This window comes from Delphinus delphis, chromosome 2, assembly GCF_949987515.2.
Source record: "Delphinus delphis chromosome 2, mDelDel1.2, whole genome shotgun sequence".
Classification (NCBI taxonomy): Eukaryota; Metazoa; Chordata; class Mammalia; order Artiodactyla; family Delphinidae; genus Delphinus; species Delphinus delphis.
The window spans coordinates 109510075-109533907 of NC_082684.1; the positions used below are offsets into that span (position 1 = coordinate 109510075).

A 23833-nucleotide genomic window follows, 5' to 3' on the forward strand; every position below is an offset into this window, starting at 1 on the left:
TAAGTTTTAGATTATCCATTTAATGGCCCTCACCTCTGTCAGTGGCTCTGCATGTTGCTGAAGTCACAATCAGCATGTGTAGAGTATTAATTATCCTAATTTTTTCCCATTTATTATTTGAAAGTCTGAACATCATAAAGGAGAAGAACTTGAGCCTTGTAATGAAACAGAAGTGAATTCAAAAGCTAGCAGTTCTTCTGTAAGATTCATGGCATTTGGCAGACTTCTTAACCTCTATAGAACAATTTCTTTGTAAAAGGGGACTTTAATAATAGCATCTATCACACAAGATTATTTACATGATAAAGTAAAATAATACTAACAAAATGCTTAGCATAGCATCGAGTTCATGGTAAGGTTCTAATGAATGTCTGCTTTTATTATCATCTCATATATGCATTGACACACATTATTTTCATGGTTTCATGGTATTCTAGAAAATTAATCAACCATGTTCTTTCTTTTTTCTCTATTTACTACTAGGAATTTGGGTTAAATTTATTTGGGGATATAAGTCTCATTGCTATAAATATCTATGTAGTAAATACTGTTTTCTGATAAGTTTATTTTCTTGAGGGATATTCTAGCTGGAAACAAAATTAAATGGGAGGTTTTTACAGACCTTCTTAAAAGTTGCCAAATTCTTCTCCAGAGGAAAAGTAAACCAATTTACAGAGTATAGTATTATTAAACTTCTTTCTTCATAGATGCACTAACACTGAGTTTTCATTATTTTTATTCACTTATTGTAGAAGAATCAGCATAGAATCATACCAAAAATATTTGACTTAGCCTTTCTTTACTAATGGACCAGGGTTTTTGTTATTGTTTCCTGCTAAGATTAGCACTTCTTCCTGGCTAATCAATTCATTTTCCCTGATCCGTTAGAGAGCCATGTAATGTTTTAAAGCTACACGTGATAACTTATAGTCTCAAAAGATCCCCAGGCTGAGTTCCGTTCCAACATTTCCCTCCTCGTAGCCACTGGACATTTCTTTGCCTACAACTACGGAGTGAAGCTAAGACTATTCTCAAATATTAGGTATTGTGGGCTAATTTTTTTTAATTTAAATAAAATTAGGGTGACCAAAGACAAGCAAAAAGAAATACTGTCATAATTGCTATGTAGCAACAACTGGAATTGTTGGAAACAGAGTGTAATTTGCAATCTGAAACATTGAGTTTCCATCTTTTGTTTTGATACAATGCACCTTTTGGGGAACAATTCTCCCCATTCCCATATGTCTCATTTTGGCCCACAGACATTGGTACTCCACTTCCTGCCCTCACCTGCTTCTCCCTAAGGGAGGAAGAGTGTCATGAAGTTGATGATTCAGGGGGAGATGCTGAGTGAGCATGAGTTGCTGGTGACCCCCTGTGTTCATTCTCTCCCTGAACTCAAGATGCCCCTCATTGCTCCTCTGCATGATAAGCTTAGCAAGGCCAGCTCTGCTCCTACAATTCTAGGTAAGAAAGTCCAATTATGGTGGGTCCATGCACTCTAATTCTTTATAACCAGTAAAAAAAAATCAGGTATGTTCCATTCAACCTATTCAACTCCTGTGTTCTATTTCTTATTTGGTTTAGAATTCACGAGAGAAGAAAAAAGTGTCATTCATTGGTCATATAAAACCCCACCCAGCTTAGTATCTGTAGTCACTAAACATCAAGGATACAGAGTCATACTGCTTGGTTCAACTCCTATGTGATTCTTATTAGCTGGTGAAAGACAAGTTATATAGCTTCTCTGACCTCCAGTTTCCTTATCTGTATAAGGGAGATAATAGTACATACCTCAAAGAATTGTTTAAAGCAGGAGTTGGCAAACTTTGGCTCTCTGGGACAAATCCAGTCCACTCTTTATTTTTGTAAATAAAATTTTACTGAAATGTACCCATGCCCATATATTTGCATATTGGCTATGGCTACTTGCACGCTGTAACAGCAGAGCTAAGTAGTTGTAAAACAGACCATATGGCCCATAAAGACTAAAATATTTTCTATCTGTCCCTTTACAGAAAAAGTCTGTCAACCCCTGGTTTAAAAGATAAAGCAAGAAATGAGGTATGCATACAAAACACAGAGCACTGGACATGACAAGAGTAAATTCTTATCATGTGTTAGCTATTATTATTATCTATTAAGAGGTAGTGTATCATAGTGATTAACAGTACTGATTCTTTAGCAAAACTGTATAGGTTCAAATCTCAGCTCTACAACTTATCAATTCTGTCATCTTAGGCAAGCCACATATTTTATTTTGAATCACAATGTACTCATCTGCAATATGAATATAATAATATCTAGTACATAAAGTTATTGAGAGGCTTAAATGAGATTATACAAGTAAATTAATACTTAGGAGATTACATGTCACTTATATAAATATTTGCTGTCATCACCATCACCATCATCATCATAACTGTCATTAATTTCCCCCTACAGGATTCCAAAATATAAACTTATTTTGAACACAAGTTCATTGATAATATTGTATCTCAAGTAATTCACATATTCATTTAGTAAATATTAACCAACCATCTTGAGGGAGTCAGAGAGTCTCCAGAAATAGAGATATAACTCTTCCTTTCTCCTTAACTTCTGCAGTACAATCAGATCTATACTTTCAGGTCAAAGCCAAAATATCATGAATTCTTGAAGAAAAAGCACCATCTAAATCAAGTTACTTCATACTAAAACAGGAGGAGTTATCTGCATCCAGCTAGACTACAAAACGGGTTTAAAGAGCATCTAAATCCTGGGTTATTGAGCAATTTCAAGCCTTAATAGAGCTCTCATGATTCAAAGATGAATAAACAAAAAAATGATGAAATAGAAGTTGAAAGAGGAGGATGAAAGAATCTTAACAACCCAGAGCGTGAAACATTCTGCAGTGTATAAGGAGATGAATGCCTTACTCAACCCACAGATCAATGGTGCTCTTTGGGAAATGATTAGGCACAGGAAACAGAAGCCAGCATTAGGTAGCCCCTGTTCAGGTATCAGGAAAATTCAAGGAAAATGACATCCGTGAAACAGTACATGAAAAGATAGCAGATCCAAATGGAAAGAGAGCTGATCATATTGCAAGCAAGCATGAATAAAAGAAAAACTGATGAGAGATAAAGAAATAGCTGCAATAAAACCTAAATGTAAAATGGCTGAAAATAAAACACATCAGCAAAGAGGAGAGTCCACGCTGCAGAAAACTGAATCTATGAGGACAAACATTAGATGCACTTCCAGAATCTAGTGTTAAGAGTTCCAAGGTACTATAGAATATTGAGCAGCTTTCCCTCTGCTATACAGTAGGTCCTTGCTGGTTATCTATTTTAAATATAGCAGTGTGTACATGTCAATCCCAAACTTCCAATCTATCCCTCCCTCCAATCATTCCTGCTCGGTAACCATAAATTAGTTCTCTAAGTCTATGAGTCTGTTTCTGTTTTGTAAGTAAGTTCATTTGTATTACTTTTTTGGAAACTAACACAACATTGTTAATCAACTATGCTCCACTAAAAAATAAAATTTTTTTAAGTATGAAAAGAAGAGTTACAAAGTAGAAGTGATGAGAGGAGAAGACATGACAGATAGGGAGTCTGGAAAGCAGATATCAAACACTCCAGAGAAAGAGAATGAAGCGCTAGAATGGAAACACTGCTGTTGTATAATTGAAAGACATGTCAGAAAAGGATAGGGTATTCAAATTCCAAATGACTCAAAAGGACCTAAACCTAAAAAGAAAAAAGAAAAGAAATAATTTTGATGCAGTAGAAAAAGAATATTTGTGTTAATGAAAAAGGAAAAACTATTAAGGCAGAAATAAACAAGGTACATACAAAGAAAGAAAAGTTAGGCTGATTACTAATGGCTTAAATATCAGAGAAAACTGAACCAAGCCTGTATTGTTTTAATGAAATCTCTAGGTAGGCAAAGTGGAACTCCGATGTAAAGGAAAGAGGAAGATATCCACATGTATACTAATATACCAAAAGTACACCATTGATTTACTTTACCAAAAAAAAAAAAAAAATTAAGGTGTTCTCTAACAAAAATGTGAGATGAGTCAACATAAAAATAAGAATGAGGACATGATTGCACAGAGTGGATAGAGATGAGCAATGCAAGTAATTAAACATAAAACTGAATTTTAAAATGATCTGACTATGACTATTAGACAATCCAAATGCCACAGATATGTCTTATGTGAGAAAATAAGAAGTGGAAAACAATATTTTTGTTTAAAATAAATGAGACACAGATGGTTGGACCGGCAATATGTGTATTTCAAAATGTATATGTTCCAGGAAAAATCCTAGGAAATGTAAAGTGTTGTGGATGATTGAACAATACAGACCAAGTACACACTTCACTCACTCACAAACATAGGAAAAAAGCTCCTATATTCACAGTAAATACCATCAATATCTATAATAAAATAATATTTTAGATCATAGCCAAATACATTTTCCTTTGATTTTCAAGGATGGGTGAATATTATAAAACCTATTAACATAATTTAAGACTATTAGTTTAAAGTAATAATCATTTTTCTAGATACCAAAAAAACTCATCATCCAATCCTGATTTTTTAGTTACTAAACTAAGAAAAAAGAATAATTAATAAAGAGGACATTGAACATTAATACCAAACCAACAGACATTTTACTTAATTCTTAAATACTTAGAATCATTCTCATTTTGAAGCGAGATTCACAATCAAGTTGCCCATAAAATCATCATCATCATCTTTAAACTATGTTCTCAAAACTGAGCAGGTTATAGATAAGAATAAAAAGTAAGCAAAGCTAATTGTCAAAATTTATAAATGATACTATGATTTACCTAGAAAAACAGAAAAATCTAGGGGAACACTTTTAGGTATAACTACAGAGAGCAGTGAAGTTACTAATAAGCATATCAATAATCAAGAATGTTCCTATATAACTAAGACAACCACTTACAAAAATATGATGAAAAAGATGCTTTTTGAGTGACAAGAAAATTTTAGATGTTAAGATTAAAAGCTCATGATAATAAATCAAGGAAGTACATGAAAAAAAAAAAAAAGGTTACAAAAGAACCCCTACAATACTTTGTGAACATCAAAGAAGATCTGAAAAAGTGGAACAAAATATCAGGTTTTGAAAAAGTCATATAGGCAAATAGTCAATAGATGAAAAAACCCTATAATTTTAATGCAACTTGAGTTAAAATCCCAGTGCTTTCACTTTGGGCAGGTAACAACTCATCATAGAGTTTATTGGCGAAAATTTAAAAAGGAAAATAGCAAAGCACATTTTTAAACAAATACACACATAAATATATTAAGTGGCAAATATAAGTATATGTAAATGTATATGTGTGTTAAACAATACTAATGAGGTGGTGCTTGCAACATCACAGGTTTAAATTACACAGTTGCAACATTAAAACTATGTGTTCCTGGCAGACAGATTAATGGAACAGAAAATAAAACCAAAAACATATATATATATACATATATACCAGGTACATGCATATGTAAATACTATATAATAAGCTGACATATTAATCAGTGTTAAAGGATGGATTATTAAGTAATTGCTGTAGCAAATGTTTAACAATATAGCAAATGGTTAACAACTGTTAAAAATGGTTAACAATTTAGAAATACAGACTTATTCAATAGTGAAAAAATGTAGAGGAATTACAATATGTAAATATACTCATTATAAACTTACCTACTTCAGTTGAATTAACACATTCTTACAGTGCATGTGAATTATTTGTTATTAGACTGAGGCAGATAATTTTATCAAAGGTAAAAGAAACAAAGAAGAAGACTGAGAAACATATCTATGTAAAAACAAATACATCCAAAGTCAATAAACTATGTAAAAAACATGAAAGGTTAATCGGGACATATTCGAAATATCCAAGACAAACAGAAGTAGAATATCTTTAATATAGAAATTGAATTTAAATGTAAATTTTAAAATGATTATTAAAAGAATAAAGAACAAAAGATATTATTTGGATATTTATTTTAAAAAAGAATACTAATGAAATAGAAGCATGTAATCCATTTCAGAAAAGGTCAAAGTATGAATTAAAACAGCACCCCACTTTCACCTATAAATTGCAAAGATTTTAACGCAAAAACAATCATTGTATCTAGTAGATGAGGTAGGAGAAAATATAGACAACCTTGGTTTTGGCAATTCTTTTTTTTTTTTAACATCTTTATTGGAGTATAATTGCTTTACAAAGCTGTGTTAGTTTCTGCTGTATAACAAAGTGAATTAGCTATACATATACATACATCCCCATATCTCCTCCCTCTTGCGTCTCCCTCCCACCCTCCCTATCCCACCCCTCTAGGTGGTCACAAAGCACCAAGCTGATCTCCCTGTGCTATGTGGCTGCTTCCTACTACTAGTTATCTATTTTACATTTGGTAGTGTATATATGTCCATGCCACTTCGTCCCAGCTTACCCTTCCCCCTCCCCGTGTCCTCAAGTCCATTCTCTATGTCTGCATCTTTATTCCTGTTCTGCCCCTAGGTTCCTCTGGCAATTATTTTCTTAGATACAACACCAAAGGCATAATCCATGAAAGAAAGAATTGTTAAGGTAGACTTCATAAAAATTAAAGATTTTTGCTCTGTGAAAGGTACTATGAAGAGCATGAAAAGACAAGCCACAGACTGGGAGAAAATATTTGAAAAAGCACATCTGATAAAAGACTGTTATCCAAAATATGCAAAGAACTCTTCAAAATCAAAATAGGGAAACAACCTGATTAAAAAATGGATCAACAACTTAAAAGACACCTCACTAAAAAATGATATACAGATGGCAAATAAGCATATGAAAAGATGCTCCACACTCTCTGTCATCAGGGAAATGCAAATTAAAACGAGATACAATTACACATCTATTAGAATGGCCAAAATCCAGAACACTGACAACACCAAATGCTGACAAGGATGCAGAGCAACACGAACTCTTGTTCATTCATGGTGGGAATGAAAAATGGTATAGCCATTATAGAAGACGGTCTGACAGTTTCTTACAAAAACTAAACATACTCTTACCATACAATCCAGTGATCATGCTCTTGGTATTTACCCAAAGGAGTTAAACACTTATGTCCACACAAAAACCTGCACACATATGCTTAGAGCAGCTTTATTCATAATTGCCCAAACTTGGAAGCAACCAAGATGTTCTTCAGTAGGTGGATGGATAAGTAAACTGTGATACATCCAGACAATGGAGTATTATTCAGTGATAAAAAGAAATTAGCTATCAAGCTATGAAAAGACATGGAAGAAACTTAAAACATATATTTTTAAGAGAGAAACAGCCAATCTGTAAAGGCTACATGCTGTATAATTCCAACTATAGGACATTTTGGAAAAGGCAAAACTATGGAGCTAGTAAAAGGGTCAGTGGTTAACAGAGGTTAGCAGAGAGGAAGTGATGAACAAAGGGAGTGCAGAGGATTTTTAGGGCAGTGGAACTACTCCGTATGAGACTATAATGATGGATACACGTCATTTTACATTTGTCCAAACCCATTAAATGTATAACACCATAAGTGAAACCTAATGTAAACTCTGGACTTTAGGTAAGAATGATGTGTCAATGTCAGTCCATCAATTGTCACAAATCTACCAGTCTAGCAGAGGATATTGATAATGGGGAAGGCTATGCATGTGTGGGAGCAGGGTGTATATGGAAAATCTCTACCTTCCTCTCAATCTTGTTGAGAGCTAAAACTTCTCTAGAAGTAAAGTCTATTTTGAAAAATGTGTTTATAAAGTTTCAAGGAAAGGAACTCCTGTACATGGTTGTTGAGGGTTTTTTAATCTATTTATTCATAGGTGAAAAAGTAATCTAATTTCACCAAAATGCTGACAATCGTTATCCACAGGTAGATGGATGGTGTGTGACTGAAGACAGGAGTAGGGATGTGTTTTTGTTGTTTGATTTCCAAATTATATTTTCTTATTCAGAAAGACAAAAGTGTATATGTTTTAAATGAAAACCAAGTATCTTTAATTATTAAAAAGCCTAATTAGGTTTTCTAAAGTCTATGAAAGATTTTTATTTTTTCTGTGTTGTTTCATCAAACTGAAGAGAGGATTAAACTAATTTATCTTGATTCCAAGGGAAGCCCCCGTTAAGGCAATAGGACTGTAATTTGGGAGAATAGGCGAGATATTAAGCTATTGCTAAGGCTCAGGTCAGAAACTCTGAGCTTTCTGTTGTTATTAATGGAAGGACAAATGGAGAGAGGGGAGCTGAGCTGAAGAGTGGAAAGGCACTGGAGGGATACAAATCAAGATGAAAGGTGGCTGACTCGGCAAAACTGTTAAATGACTTTGCAAAAGACCTGTCACAATGGATAAACGGCCCCTCCTGAAGAAGCAGCTTAGCATTCCTGCAGTGCACACACAATTATTTCCAGGGATGAAACTGACAGGAAGGAGAAAGAAAGAGCAACGGCAAGAAGATCTAAAGACGCCTTAATGAGTCTGCAGACATTTCTTAAATGAGCAACTGGGAAGAAGAGAGCTATAGAAGAAAAACCAAAACAAAGAGTGCATGTACTTCATTTTCAGCTTCAGCCACTGGGCAAACAACCACCATTCTGTCCTTTCTCTGCTCATGAAAAACGGTAAGTTGCTCTGTGGATGCTGACTACACTCTAATTGTTTTTGTGGTAAGTGAGGCATAAAACCTATTGTCAAAAAACATGATGTCCACGGCATACAGCCAGCCTTTATCTTCCCAGTAGATCACTCCCAGGGGTTAATGTTGTCAGAGGGACCCTCAAAATAACATGTGCTCGCATTTCTTTAAGGCAAACTTTCAGGTCAGAGCCCCCCTTTTTTCTCTAGTATCTCCTTCTCTGCAAGAAAAGAGAACTTTCCTCAAGTATATAACCCTGTTACGTCAAATAAAGGCCACACGCCCAAGGAAAAGAGGCAGGAGTCGGCGGGAGGGTAGCATAGGTCTCCTCTCTAAAGCTTATGGAGAGTTGTACTGACAAACATTAGTTACACCCTTTGTATTATAGTAAGAACCCCTGTTGCTAACACAATTCTTAGGATTCACTCTGCTGATTATTATATCTCATGATTTAGTTCCACTCATCAGAAACGAATCAAAGGTACTCAAACAGCTTGCTGCTGGTTTCAAACCAATATCATTTTATTAAGTTTCCCTCTGCCAGCCTTTAATGATTATACACTTACTGGCAGGAATATTTTCTGGGTCAGGATATTTTCAGCGTAATTTCCCCCTCAACCATTAGTTCTCAGGTCCTTTGGGCAGGAACCATGATTTGTTTGGATCACCTGCCTCCATGAGTAGAAAAATGTATTATGATACAAACGTTTGGGTGAAATAGGCAGTTTTCACCCTGCTGCTCTCCACCAAGCTCCACGCCTCTCAAATTTAACTGAAATCTTTTCAAAACACACAGATTAATCACACCCTTTGTAGGTATCCTGCCCTTAAGAAGCCGTCCCAGCCTAAGAAGGGTCAGAGGTCACAGGAAGACTTCAACCTTCAGTATTCTCGGACTGGTTGTAACTGAAAAATTACCAGTCAGTTGTGTGGGATGGCATGGAGGGCAGGTAATACTATGTTCTTATGATAACCCACACAGCGGCCACCGCATTTGGAGCCTGACACCAAATTCTTTAGGCTTGAATTAGAAAAGGCACTTCTTTGATAGATTTCTTCTTGTTCCAGTTTACAGGCAACTAATCCTCACTGCATTGGATCAAACAGACGGGCACAATCAATTCAGGGAAAGCAAGCAATGCCAGGTCTGCTCAGTCTTCCCTCAATGAGCAGCAGAGGGGGAGGGGGGGAGACGGAAGGAAAGAAAGAAAACGCAGGCATGCCTGCACCCAGGATAGCTTAGCAAAGGCAAAGATGAAAAGACAAGTTGAAATATATATCCTGGCAGATGGAAGCGCTTGCTGTCAGAGGGAGAAGCTGAAACACCAACCACGATGCCAAGCACACCAAGCCTTCGGGCTCGGAGGGGTGTTGAAGGAGCTGGGGCAGACGGAAGTGGTTGTGATGTCAAAACGAAATTGGCACAGTGACTTTAGGGAGGGAAGAAGTCTGGATTTACTTAAGTCTCCATAGTCTGTGATCTATAGCATCGTGTGATGAGCAAGTTAAATATTGCACTTAGGTAATTAAGTCTCAGAGAAACCAGTGCCTTCCAAAGCAGTATTAATTTACACTGCTAGATCTTTCTAGGCTTGATTGGTCATTTGGTGAGAAGTCACACTGGAATGGCAGCCTAACAGTGGCAGGAGGAAAATTAACGAAAATGAGCTAGAAATAGGAGGCCCCAGTATTAGCGGTTTTCTCTCTGCCTTGGGACATGAAGTGCATGACAAGATGTTTCCTCATCTACCGGCAGGCACTCCCTCACCCAACAGCTCAATCCCCCGCTCCAATGCTTTGCTCAAAACGTGGGCAATGACTTAGCATTCTTTGACTCCTCTGACGTTTCCTGATCTCTCTTCTCTCCCATGGCCTTTCTATCTTCCCTTCTTGCCCCCGAATACAACTTGTCTACAGTACAGGGCATCAAAAGGGCTTCTGCGGATAACAGTTCTCCCTCTCCTGACTCTTTAAAGATCCTCACTGTTCTCAGAGATCCATCCTTTCCCTGCCATGGCTGTGAGTCAGTTTCTCTGGGCCAGCGTATTCATCACCATCATGTATTCTGAGACAGAACACTGCTTTTAAAGAATGGGAAGATTAAAACATTTCTTGTCCCCAAGTGCCTGGATATTAGCAGCGAGATTGCCAGATTTTAGCTAATGACTCCAAAGTGACATCAGTATAAACAGTTATAAACACATAACACAAATCAGTTATAAACACATAACTGGCAAACATAAGCATAGGTAAATGTGCACGTGTGTCGCTAAGCTGCATCTTCTTTGCCATGAGCAAAACTTAATAAAAATACATATTTATAAATGTATGTAGCTTTATATGTGCATTTATGTACAAGTAAGCAACATCCTCCTTGTCTTCAGCAGGAAGTAAGGATGCCCCTAGTCTGTTTCCAATGGAGCACTACTACCCTACCTTATCTGGCAGCTTCTCCATATTTTCTCTCTGTCAAAGACCCATAGGTCCGTGTGACTTTCACTTCCCAGATATTCTCCAATGGAAACACAAAGGTTCAAATAGTGAGCAACTTACCGCTGGAGGTGGTGGTCCAGGGATGACTCCTCAGCATTCAGTAGAGCTGCTGCACAGGTCAGCAGCTGATGGCTGCAGCTTACAGATTTGAGTTCCAAGATGAGGAGGCCCAAGCAGAACATAGATCCCATCTCCTCCAGTTCACTGGTACCAAACTGTAGACCCTGTCAGTTAAACAGAGCACTCAACAGTGAGTATAGGATGGAAACCGAGTGAAGACAATCTGAGATTAAGAGGAAGGACACCTGGACATAGGCCTATCACAGAAATTAAGAATTAATAGTATTTATCAGTCACTGCCCAATGTGTTTTGTTGTGGGATTTGTGGCTTAGTGGTTCTCAGTCTGCATTACATCAACCTTCAGGATTTCCCAGAATTACTCCCAAGACAGCAATGACCAGGTAGGGGTACTAGAGGGCAGGAGGTGTACGTGGAGATCCAGGAGTCACTTCCCCCCACTTTAGATAAAGCAGCAGTGCTTCTATCTGTAATTTACAAAAGCGTTTCACAGCTGAAACCAAAGTCTGTAAACAATAGTACTAAGAGATACCCTTTTTCTCCCATAAATTTGCCAACCAACGGAGAAGAATGAGGGAGATCTCTCACATACAAACACTAAGAACTTAAAAAAACAAACTCATTTACCATTTATTTAGAACCACCTATTCAGTTGTACTAAGATAACACATGAAAGCAAAGCCATGACATTCATGCTATGCTATTATTCACGAAGTTAACAGATAATAATAACAATGAACAAACAAACTTTATTGAGCATTTACTATGTCCAGTACTGTTCTGAGCCCTTTTACATGCATTAACTCAGTGAATCCTTAACAAAGTCCTATGAGGTAGATACTGTTACTGTATCGATTCCACAGAGAAGGAGATTTAGACCCATAGAACTGATACTTTATCCATGCCCTGCCAGCTAGTACATAATAGAGCCTCATAAATCACTTCTGACTTAACTACTCAACAAACAGCTTTATGTAGTCTAGGAGGAACTCTATTACATGGTGAGGTAGAAAGTGCATGGTTTTTGAAGTGAGATAAAAATTGGATTTGAATCCTGATTTTACTATTTTCTGACTGTGTGATCTTAGATATATGAACATTTGCCTTGATTTTCTCATTCATAAAAGGGATTATAATTCTTCCCTCCATATACTTAGATAAGTCATGATAGGAATATTTCAAAGTCCCCCAATATTGATCAGTAATAGCTCAATTTTTCTTTTATTCATCCTATAAAGATATTTAATATGACAGAATTCAATGTGGTCCTGAGGTCTTCATGTTTATAAAGTACATTTGACTTAAATGAAAAAGAATCAATTGTTGAATATTATATTTTAAGAAACAGATTTTCCATCCAAAGAACAGTGATCAAGAAGACAGGGATGTGATAGTAAAAATTTGAAAAGATTGGCCAAAAGTATCCCAAGGCAAAAAAAGTTCCAAGCCAGGAAACTGTAAGCGTCACGAAAGAATTTCTAGGTAAAAGGATAAAGAAATGTGTGAGGTCCTCAAGTTTATTTTATTTTTTTAATTTATTTTTTGTTTTTTTAACATCTTTATTGGAGTATTATTGCTTTACAATGGTGTGTTAGTTTCTGCTTTATAACAAAGTGAATCAGTTATACATATACATATGTTCCCATATCTCTTCCCTCTTCCGTCTCCCTCCCTCCCACCCTCCCTATCCCAACCCTCTAGGTGGTCACAAAGCACCGAGCTGATCTCCCTGTGCTATGCGGCTGCTTCCCACTAGCTATCTATTGTACGTTTGGTAGTGTATATATGTCCATGCCACTCTCTCACTTTGTCCCAGCTTGTTTTAGCTGTTTAAAAATGTGATTTGCTGCATGTCTGGACACCTGTTTTCCTGAAGAAAGGAGACATTACTTCAGAGTTAAGTGAAGTCTGTTGTTCCATAAACAACGGCAGTGGGAAGGGAAAGACGTGTTTAACAAGTTATTTTCCTTAGGTCAATGGAAAAGAGCACTTTTTACAGAGAGAGAAAAATCTCAGTCTCTTTCCATGTGCCACAGCTCTGAGGGCTGATACTTTTCCTCTGCCCGTCTTCCTGGCTGCTTTTCTTCATTCTGGAAGGGCTGTCTTGGTCACACCCTCCTCCTCAGTCAGAAGCAGGAGGCCTCCTCTTACATGTGTTACCCCAGCATCCAGCTGAACAGACAACAGTCCAAAAGAAGGAAGAGTCCTGGAGGAAATAAATCTCACAGCATGCACCATATTGCCAGGTCAGGGGCAATTTCTTCATACAAATCAACTTCTGTACAACAGCAGACAAAATGATAGTGTTTTCATAATGCAAAAATAGTCCCATATCTCTGATATTGGTCTGTTTATTTCAGCCAATGGTTGGTATTATAAAATGACTATTCTAGAAGACCTTGAATCATGGAACTTATACCATTTATTGGCTGTGGGGTCTTGGGTAACACTTACTCTATTTCACCCTCTACTATCAATCTCACTTGAGTACTCTATACTTTTTACCCTCACACAGTATCAAAAACATTTGTTTATCCAGGAGCTTCCCTGGTGGCTAAGTGGTTGAAAGTCCACCTGCCGATGCAGGGGACACGGGCTCGTGCCCCGGTCCGGGAGGATCCCACATGCCGCAGAGCGGCTGGGCCCGTGAGCTATGGCCGCTGAGCCTGCACGTCCGGAGCCTGTGCTTCGCAACGGGAGAGGCCACAACAGTGAGAGGCCCGCGTACCGCAAAAACAAAAAACCAAAAAAAACAAAAAAAAACATTTGTTTATCCAAACGGCCTCCTCTTACCTCCCACACCCAGCCTTGAGTGAAATCCTCAAAGGCAAGGACTGAGCAGTATCTGTCTTTTTACATCCCTGGCATGGAATACATAGCCTGTCATATGGCATGTCGTCCATATATTAAAAATGGATAAGTAATGGTTATAAATGGGTGGGTATAGAAAGGCATGGACGGAGTGTCTCTTGGATATTTATTATATTTGTTAAGTGAAACTTCATTTCTCTGAGTAACGAATAGAGGAATGCCTTTAAATTATGTTCTCCCATTGTTAAAGGTCATGAGCATTTTTTAAATTCTTATTTTATTTTTGCTCCAGGAGGTACATTCACTCCCTGGATATGTTTGGGGAAACAGGTGGATAAAATTTAGAAATTCTGTTATATACTTTGGTTACTTACCATGTACTCACAGCAGCAAGGCTTTGGGTTAGTTTAAAAGTGCATCTTAATAAAACAGAGACCCAATTTTCCTCTCCCCCAGCTTAGTTGTGTTAATTCGGCTTTGCTTTTCACAGCCGATGACAGAAAGCCTGACTATAGTGGCTTAAACATAAATAGAGCTTTATTTTCTGCATATTATAAGTTTTGGTGGGTATGAAGTTCGTGGAATTATTTCAGTGTCTTAACAAAATCAGGGTCACTTTATCTGCCATTCTCCTGGTTTTCTCAACATACAAGATGGCTGCTGTAGCTCCAGCCAGCACATCATCATTCAAGGAGGGAGAAAGAGAAAGTGGGGGGGAGGAGGTGACAGCATACTCTTGCTTACACTTTATTGGCCAGAACTGTGTATTATAATAAAGCAAACTCCAGCTTTACAATGGTCTGGTAAATGAACATTTTACTTTGTTCATCCTCTTTAATAAAGACATGTAAGACAGAAGAGTGTTAGAAACAAGCGTTGGGTGAGCCAACAATGTCTGTCATATCAATATTCAGTTACCAATGCTGCCAGAAAGTATAGGTGCCTATCTTTTCATCACATTGGTAAGCAAAACTCACTAGCACAATTCTTTATATATATATACACACACATTAACTTTTCTTGATAATCTACCCCAAAATAAGTCAAATTCGTAAGTACATCTGAACTTAATTTTTAAATATTAATATGGGAAGAATATTTGTGTTATTATAGAAAATTACTTATTTTAATATTTATGTTATTGCAGAAAATTACATATTGGTAAGACATACACAGAATCCACAAAAGATAAGTTTATAAAGCATGAATACTGATAACTGGTCAGCAAAAGAGGAAAAATAATTTAAAAACAAACATGGAAAAATGTTATTACCTAAATAAAAATGCCTCTTACACCCAGCATATTGGTAGATATATATATTCAGATTTGTAATATTTAGTGCTGACTCATGATAAAAGCTGGCACATATCAAAATACATTGACTATGTGACATGATAATATCACTTCTGGGAACTTTTCCTAAGGAACTGATTCTAAATAAAAGTGAAGCCATATGTACAAACTGTACATTATATCAAGGTTATATATAGTAATTAAAATTTGAGAGAAATAAAAGTCTAAATATCTAATAAGGAAAAAATGACTAAGGAAATTATAATGGAATAAATTTTATGACATATAATGAAGTCACTAAAATGATAATTATACAACAATTTATCAATATGGAATATGTTTATGATTTAATGATAGGTGTGAAAAGCAAAATCCAAAGCACATAATGATGTGATTTCTGGTGAAGACTTAGAAATGAAAATTCCTCATGCTCGCTTTGGCAGCACATATACTAAAATTGGAACAATACAGAGAAGATTAGCATGGTCCCTGCACAAGGATGACACGCAAATATGTGAAGCATTTCGTATTTTATTTTACCAGGGGAAGGGATAGATTGGGAGTTTGGGATTGACATGCACACACTGCTATATTTAAAATAGATAATCAACAAGGACCTACTGTATAGCACAGGGAACTTTGCTCAATATTATGTTACAGCTTAAATGGGAAAAGAATTTGAAAAAGAACAGATACATGAATATGTGTAACTGGATCACTTTGCTGTACACCTGAAACTAACACAACATTGTTAATCAGCTACACTCCAATATAAAAGAAAAAGTTTAAGAAAAGCCATTAAAAAAAAAAAACCCTCACATACACTTTCAGACACCATTGCTAAGATTTGCCAATCTTACACAAACATTTGGGGGAGGGGGCTCTATAATATCAATAAAACATCCATGTAAGAAATACTTTTTAAAGTTACTGCTCCCTAGAAAAATGTTTAAAAAGCTATATGCAGTATGCCAATAAACTATTGTAATTCCATTTAGCAGTTGTAAGATCGTCTCTTTATCTTTTATATTCTGAAGTATATTTAGATTTATTTCTTTTATGTGTAATTCAGTGACACTAAAGGTTGGTGTCTTTCATTAGTTCTAGAAAAGTGTCACCCATTATCTCTTGTAATAATTTATCACCCCCATTCCCTATCTCCTCAATAACTCTTAGCTCTACTTTCATATTTTTATTTCTTTCTATCACTGTGATTCTGAATATTTTATATAAATATTCCACTTTAATAATTCTCTCTCCAGCTTCATTGAACCGTCTCTTTAACTCATCCATCTCAAAAACTGTCTCTAAAACACTAAAAACACAGTTATTTATATTCTCTACCTGATTATTCTTGAATATAGTCTTTGCGTGCATCATCTGTTGGTTTGATTTTTCTGTTTAATGTCAATAATGTAGCCTTGTTTGCTCAAATATTTTATGATTTTTCAAAATTTCTAAATTTATATTTCTTTTCATTCAAAGAAAGCCTCTGTGGATTGATTTTAATGCTCTTGCCTCCAGAAAGAACTTGTGTTTTCCTCCCCTGGGCACTTGGGGACAACAAATCAAGGACCATTATAGGCTGAGGTTTTGGCTTGAGGCCTTTTGGGCTACACTGTACCATTGAAATATGACTCCAACTCTGCTTGAAGGAGGGTTTGTGTTGAGAAATTATGAATAAAGACTTTTCCATTTTTTTCCTGCTCTACCCGAAGCAATGGCCAAGACAGTCAGGCAAACCCACTTACTTGCTTCACAGATTGTGGTTTCACTACTTTACTGACTGCAAATGTCATTTTTGGAGGTTCTGGCTTTGTGTGATTAAGTCTTCAATTAGTCCTCACATCTTGCATGGGCCTCTCTTTGTGTCCAAAAACCCAAGTTACAAGTGGATAGGATTAATATCTGCCCCAAAGACCTACAACAATGTCTGGCAAAGCCTATCTTTTTAACAAAACTAGGCTTCATTGAACACCCTTTATAAACATACACAGAGGGAAGACATTACACCTATGTAGAAATACTGCAGTTAAAAAGGGTGGCACTCAAAGGACACCAAACAAGTACATTTACTACCAGAAATGAGAAAAATCTGGGACATTTCTTGTTTATATTCTTGGAAAGAATAAGAGTATATTGCATTGGTGAAAGTGCAGCAAAAGGCATGATGAGAGAATAAGAGCACAGAAGAAATTGTACTATTGAGATGGAAAGTACAATGTCTAAGTTAAAAGACATTGGAAAGAATTAACAAACTGTTTGATGTAGAAAATAAAATTCATTTTGTATAGGACAGCTTTGAGAAATTTTCCAATATCTCAAGGGAAAACTAGATAAACAAGACAAGTTAAATATATAAATAAGAACTGTAGAACAGATTCAGGCACTTGATCTTGGACTTTCAGACTAGGTAGTATGGGAGTCATAACAGAAGTCAAGAAAAAGAAAAAGAGAAAAAAGCATGAAGAAAAGAAGAAAGAAATTCCTTACATTAAAAAAAAAAATCTGAGTCTGCAGATCAAACAAGCTCATCAAATACATGTGTTATAATTAATGAAAAGGAACAAAGAAAGTATAAAGATCCCTATAAATAATCAAAATTAAATAGTAAAATTTGCTCACACCACTAAATACCAAAGACAATGAAGCAACAACATACAGAATTGAGGAGAAAATACTGTGCCTGAAAAATGTTGTTTATGTGTGAGGGCCTTAGGAAGATAAACCCAAGGACGAGAAAGAATTAAACACAGACCACACATTGAGAAGGAAAATTTCAGAATTTCTTTTAAAATATTGTTGTAACCCTATTATTTATAATAACCAATACATGAAAACAACCTAAGTATCTATCAATGAACGAATTGATAAAGAAAATATGATATAGATAAAGGTATAGATATAGATATATTAGGATAGTAGTCAACCACAAAACAGAAGGAAATCCTGCCATTTGCAACAACATGGATAGACCTTGAGTGCATTACGCTAACCGAAATAAATCAGAGAAAGACAAATACTGTATGATCTTACTTATATGTGGAATCTGAAAAAAACAAACATTGATACAGAGAACATATTGGTGGTTGCTACAGGTGGGCGGGTGGAAGTTGGGCAAAATGGGTGAAGGTGGTCAAAAGTTACAAACTTACAACTGTAAAATAAGTCCTGGGGATGTAATGTGCAGCATAGTGACTATAGTTAATAATACGGTATCATATATTTGAAAGTTGCTAAGGTAGCAAATCTTAAAGGTTCTCATCACAAAAAAAGTTGTAACTATGTGTGGTGATGAATATTAACAAAACATGATGATCATTTCTCAATATATACATTTATCAGATCACTATGTTGTACAGCTGAAACTAATGTAATGTTATATGCCAATTATAACTCAATAAAAAGTGGGAAAATACTAGCATAACCCTAAAACCAAAAAACTGATCATTATAGCACATAAATAAAGCAGCAAGACAAATAATTAATTATACAGCATGGTCTAGAGAGTATTTTTCTAAGAATGACATGGGGTTGGTTTTATTAGGAAATCTACTAACAGAAATGTTAACACATAGAGATCAAAAGGCAGAAGAGAAAAGAGAACAACAACAACAAAAAAACCAGGACCTTCTGTATGCATCCATTTCTAATACAAGTCTTAGTATATGAGCCCACAAGGCACTTACTAAACCTGAGAGGGCAGCATGGCATGGTAGGTGTAAACACAGGCCTGGAGCCCAGATTGCTAGGGCCTCAATCTCAGTGCTGTGCTAACTGTATGGCCATCAGGGAAATCATTTGACCTATCAGTGCCTAATTGTCTTATCTGTAGAGTGGGAATAATAATAATAATACCACTATCTATCTCATGGAGCTGCTGAGATAATTCAGTGAGTTAACATATATAAAAATTTAATTTAGTATGTGGCTCATTTCACATTATACAAGTATTTATTATTATCAATAATATCAAATGCCTATATAAAACCAAAAGTCAAAATTATACTTGGCATACCCAATCCTTACTAAAACTATGGTATACTCTCACTACTGTTATTTACTATTATTTGGCAGGTTCCAAACAATTCAATAAGATAAGAAAAAATGAGTCATACATATGGAAAGAAGGAATCACATTATTATTTGAAAACTGATTATGTACTAAAACAAACCAAAGGAATCAACTGAAACAGAAAATCTATTAGATATAAGGCAAGAGTTGAGTAAGTAGACAGGTAACAAATTAAATATACAAAAATCAATTTTCTTTCTATGAACCAGCAAAATAAATTAAGTATAATAAAAATTCCATTCACAATAGCAACACAACACTAAAATATTTAGGAATGGAATTAATAGTAAGTACTCTAAGGGTTATATGATAAATCCCAGGACTTTACCAAGAGATAACAGGTAAAATTTAAATAAATGAAGAAATATGCTGAATTCTGGGAAAGCAGTGACCAATAGCATGCAATATCAATTCTCCTCATATCGGTCTATAAAAGCGTAGAAATCAAAACAGCAATGGGGATTTTCAGACTTGGCAAACTAAATCCACTTTAGAAGAATACATGGCAAAAATATCCCAGAATAATTTTGGAATAAAGAGTAAAAATAATGAGGGTTTTCCTTTACAAATAGGCAAAAGATCTTACACATTTACAATAATTTGCTGTTATGGTACTGATGCAAAATATGGCAGCAGATCAAGGGAAGAATGCAGAAAGCACCAAAACCTTGGAATATGTGAAAGTTTGCATATGATAAAAGTGCCTTTCAATTCACCAGGAAATGGATTACGATAGAGCTAAAACAAAAACAACTGGTTAATATTTGAAGTAAAACTCTTAACACAAATATAAAATTATTTAATTTTGATTAAAGAGTTAAATATAAATATTTAAAAATCAAGCAATAATAAAGAATAAAATACAGATTTATATGTTCTACCATCTCCAGACGAGGTCTTTCAATGCATATCCCCAAAGAAGAAACCATAAAGGAAAATATTAGTGAGTGGATAAATAAAATATAAATATATCTAAATTGCCTAAAATATTACAAGTGAAACAACAAACTAAACATAATTTTAATAAAGGGACAAATAACCTCACTTGATATAAAGTGCAAATTACTATAACAATAAAATATCATGATTTGCTTCTCAATTCAGGTTTAGCCTTGATCACTAAATTGTACTGATCTGCTGGTCCAAAGCTATAAAAAGGCACTATCATAGTCTGTTACCAATGAAGTACATATAGTTGCAGTATTTCCAAAGGACAATTTGAAAATATATTTCAAAAGCCTTAAGAATGTTTAAGTTCTTGGAGTTCATTCAAATTCCAGAAATCATTATTAAGAAAATAATTGTAAGATGAACAAGAAAGTCCTAAATGTGCACCAGTATATTACTAGTCAAATAAGCTTGAGTATATTCACATCATGGAATATTAATATTATGATGTGCTTTGAAGAGACAACACCATGGTGATAATTTCACAATAGAGTATTTTTTTAAGTATCTGTGGAATGCTTTAATTTTTTTTTAATTTTTTATTTTATATTAGAGTATAGTTGATTTACAATGTTGTGTTAGTTTCAGGTGTACAGCAAAGTGAATCAGTTATACATATACATACATCTATTTTTCTCCAGATTCTTTTCCCGTATAGGTTACTGTATTACAGAGTATTGAGTAGAGTTCCCTGTGCTATAAGGTAGGTCCTTGTTGATTAACTATGTTATATATAGTAGTGTGTGTATGTTAATCCCAACCTCCTAATTTATCCCTCCTCTCACAACCTTTCCCCTTTGTTAAGCATAAATTTGTTCTCTAAGCCTGTGAGCCTGTTTCTGTTTTGTAAATAAGTTCATTCGATCATTTTTTAAGATTCCACATATAAGTGATATCATAGGACATTCGTATTTCACTGTCTGACTTACTTCACTTAGTATGATAAACTCTAGGTCCATCCATGTTGCTGCAAATGGCATTATTTAATTCAATATAGTATTACAAGCTATAAATCCACTACAGTGTAGTATACCCATTGTGATCCTAATTTTATTAAAAAATTGTTAAACAATTTACATGTACAAAAATGTTAAAAGTAGTTAGAAATGCATGATGATGAGGGTACCCACTTTAATTTTTTTCCTTGTTCGTTTTCCTTACTTTATTCTTAGTAATTGCTTTTTCACTCATATTTCCTTCAGCAATGCACCTAAGCCTGGAAAGAGTAGTATATCTGAATGAATATTATTTTATATGTGATTTTAAATTTATAAGTAAAATTAAAATTCATTTTAATAATTCCTTAGTTAAGTTAAAATTAAATCAAATATTTGAATTTAAATATTTAATTAGGACAAAAGGCAAAGAATAAAGCTGGTTAGTCACATCAACTTTCTTGAGTACCTGTTTCTTCCTTCACAAACATTACCTGGTATCCTCTAGATTCTCCTTAATTCCTTTAGGTCACTGAGCCTGTGCCTAATTTCATTTTGGGGTTAAACACCTTAAGGTCTAGTAAGAATATAGCAACAAGAAATCTACTCCCTTGGTATTGTCCCCAGAAACATTTTCAGAATCTTTACAAACTGCCGGCGTGAGTTGAGAGACAGTGACTTTTAGAGTTTTAAATGAGTTTGGAGAGGTTGTGAGATGAATTAAGTTTGTACATCCTTTGTCCTGACATGCACCCAGCAGAGAAGTTAAAACTGAGCCAATCCAGCCATGCAGATCTGTGAACTCTAATAGGTGGTAGAGAAGAAAGCGAGAAAGCCGGTGGGCGGGGCTCCTCGGCTTCCTTGCTTATCTAATGCTTTCACACTGAAGACCAAATCAATCGCGAAGCATGTTGATGTCTCTCTGCCAGACTCCAACTGATGGGCTCCTGTGTACAAAGCCCCTCTGTATCCATCCTTTCAGCCCCGGCTTCCTAATCCATTACTGACAACTGTTTCCTTAGTAACTGCAAAAAGGCCCTATATTCATGGAAACAGCAGGGCTGAAGGTGTGGGCTGGATTTCAAATGTGTCCTTTATTTCTATGCTGGACCTTCCCTGGGTCTTTTATTGGTAAATGTGTGCTTAAGCCATGAATGACACAGCAGACAGCTAAGTCCTCTGTGATTGCCTTTCCATGTCTTTCTGGACCACGCATATGAGAGTAAATATGAATCAGAGACTGTATCTTAGACAGCCTAGAATTTGAGCAGAGAGGAATCTTAGCAAGCTTAACTCTCTGTTTTATAGATGCATAAACTGACAATGCCTTATACAAGGTTATGTAGCTAAGTGCCAGTAGAAATGGGCTTAAAATAAATGTTCCCCTGACACTAATCAAATGTCCATGTCAATACACAAGGCTTCAAACTTCACATTCCTGTTTAATAAAAGATTTGGAGTTCATCTTTTCTTAGAGGTTATGTGCCTCTATAAGTCTTACCTTTCAGCAGGAATAAGCACAAGCCCAATCATAAGCAATTAGGTTGTCACCTTCCTTCTCTATTTCCACCCACTGTCCCTGGCACTCATCTTCCCTGGCCCTTTGATCCCTTAGCTCTGCCCTTCGTTCCTGAAACCTGCCCTAGCCCACCTTATGATGACTAGCTGCAACAATCTCTCTAGCCCTGGGTCCCTAGAGGTGCTCTGAGATCTAGTTTTGAATTTTCCTTCTAGTGTCACAGATTGGCGGGGAGGGTGGGAGAAGGTCCCCTGCCTCTGTCTAAGAGTTATATACAATATTTTGAGAAACTTGTCTGAAAAAGACAATGACCAATCAGAACAGATGCTGGTCATAGCAATGGAGCAGAGTTCTGCTTTGCCAGGTTTGTATCCTGTGGTTTCTGAATCTTGATATGGTCCTGGAGGAATATGGAAGAGGAGTGAGGGAGAACACAATAGTGAAGGGGTGGGTGGGAGTTTCACCTGGAGGGCATAAGCAGTGGCTATTAATGCACAGATGTGAAAGTATTTCAATTCCCTACACAGTGGAATACCAATCCTAACCCTTATCCAGGTATCCAGGCTCCACACCAGTCCGTCCAAGTACACCCAGTCTCCCTGTCTGGTGAGGGGCATGGGACACAAACCAAAACTATTTTCAAAAGGTGAAATAACATTAAGATGAAACTGCAGCTCCCAATTTTCCATAAATATAGCTTCTCCCAGGAGAGTGGCCCACCAGACATGCCTTCACTAGTCACGTTGGATGGCCAGTGGCTTTGGGAGGGTAAGAGCACCATAGCAATATTCAAGTCCAGCACTTCTCAAAGTGTGGTCCACAGATTAGTGTTTGCCTGTGAAACGTTTGTCAACACTTATCTGTGATGAAATAAGAGACCTGAGACTGAATATAAATCAATCATGTGACTAAGTACACATGTTTATTTCATCTGATTGTTTTTTTCCAAGGAAGGGAGCACTGTGATTGTGCTTATTTCTATTCTGGTACAAGTTTC

At 35.9% G+C, this 23833-nt stretch overlaps 1 protein-coding gene and 1 non-coding gene across 2 annotated transcripts in view; one reads left to right on the plus strand and one right to left on the minus strand.

The window, feature by feature from the left end:
• AGBL1 (AGBL carboxypeptidase 1) overlaps positions 1 to 23833 on the minus strand; it is a gene marked incomplete at its 5' end in the record, with an annotated part of 707101 nt that overhangs the window by 190565 nt on the left and 492703 nt on the right. Inside the window, one exon of the mRNA XM_060002674.1 lies at positions 11236 to 11399. Coding sequence (XP_059858657.1) covers positions 11236 to 11399 — 164 coding nt within the window. The remainder of the gene's footprint in view (positions 1 to 11235; positions 11400 to 23833) is intronic.
• On the plus strand, positions 15787 to 15893 carry LOC132421507 (U6 spliceosomal RNA). Its single transcript, XR_009518751.1, has one exon. It is a non-coding gene; the product is annotated as a U6 spliceosomal RNA (small nuclear RNA).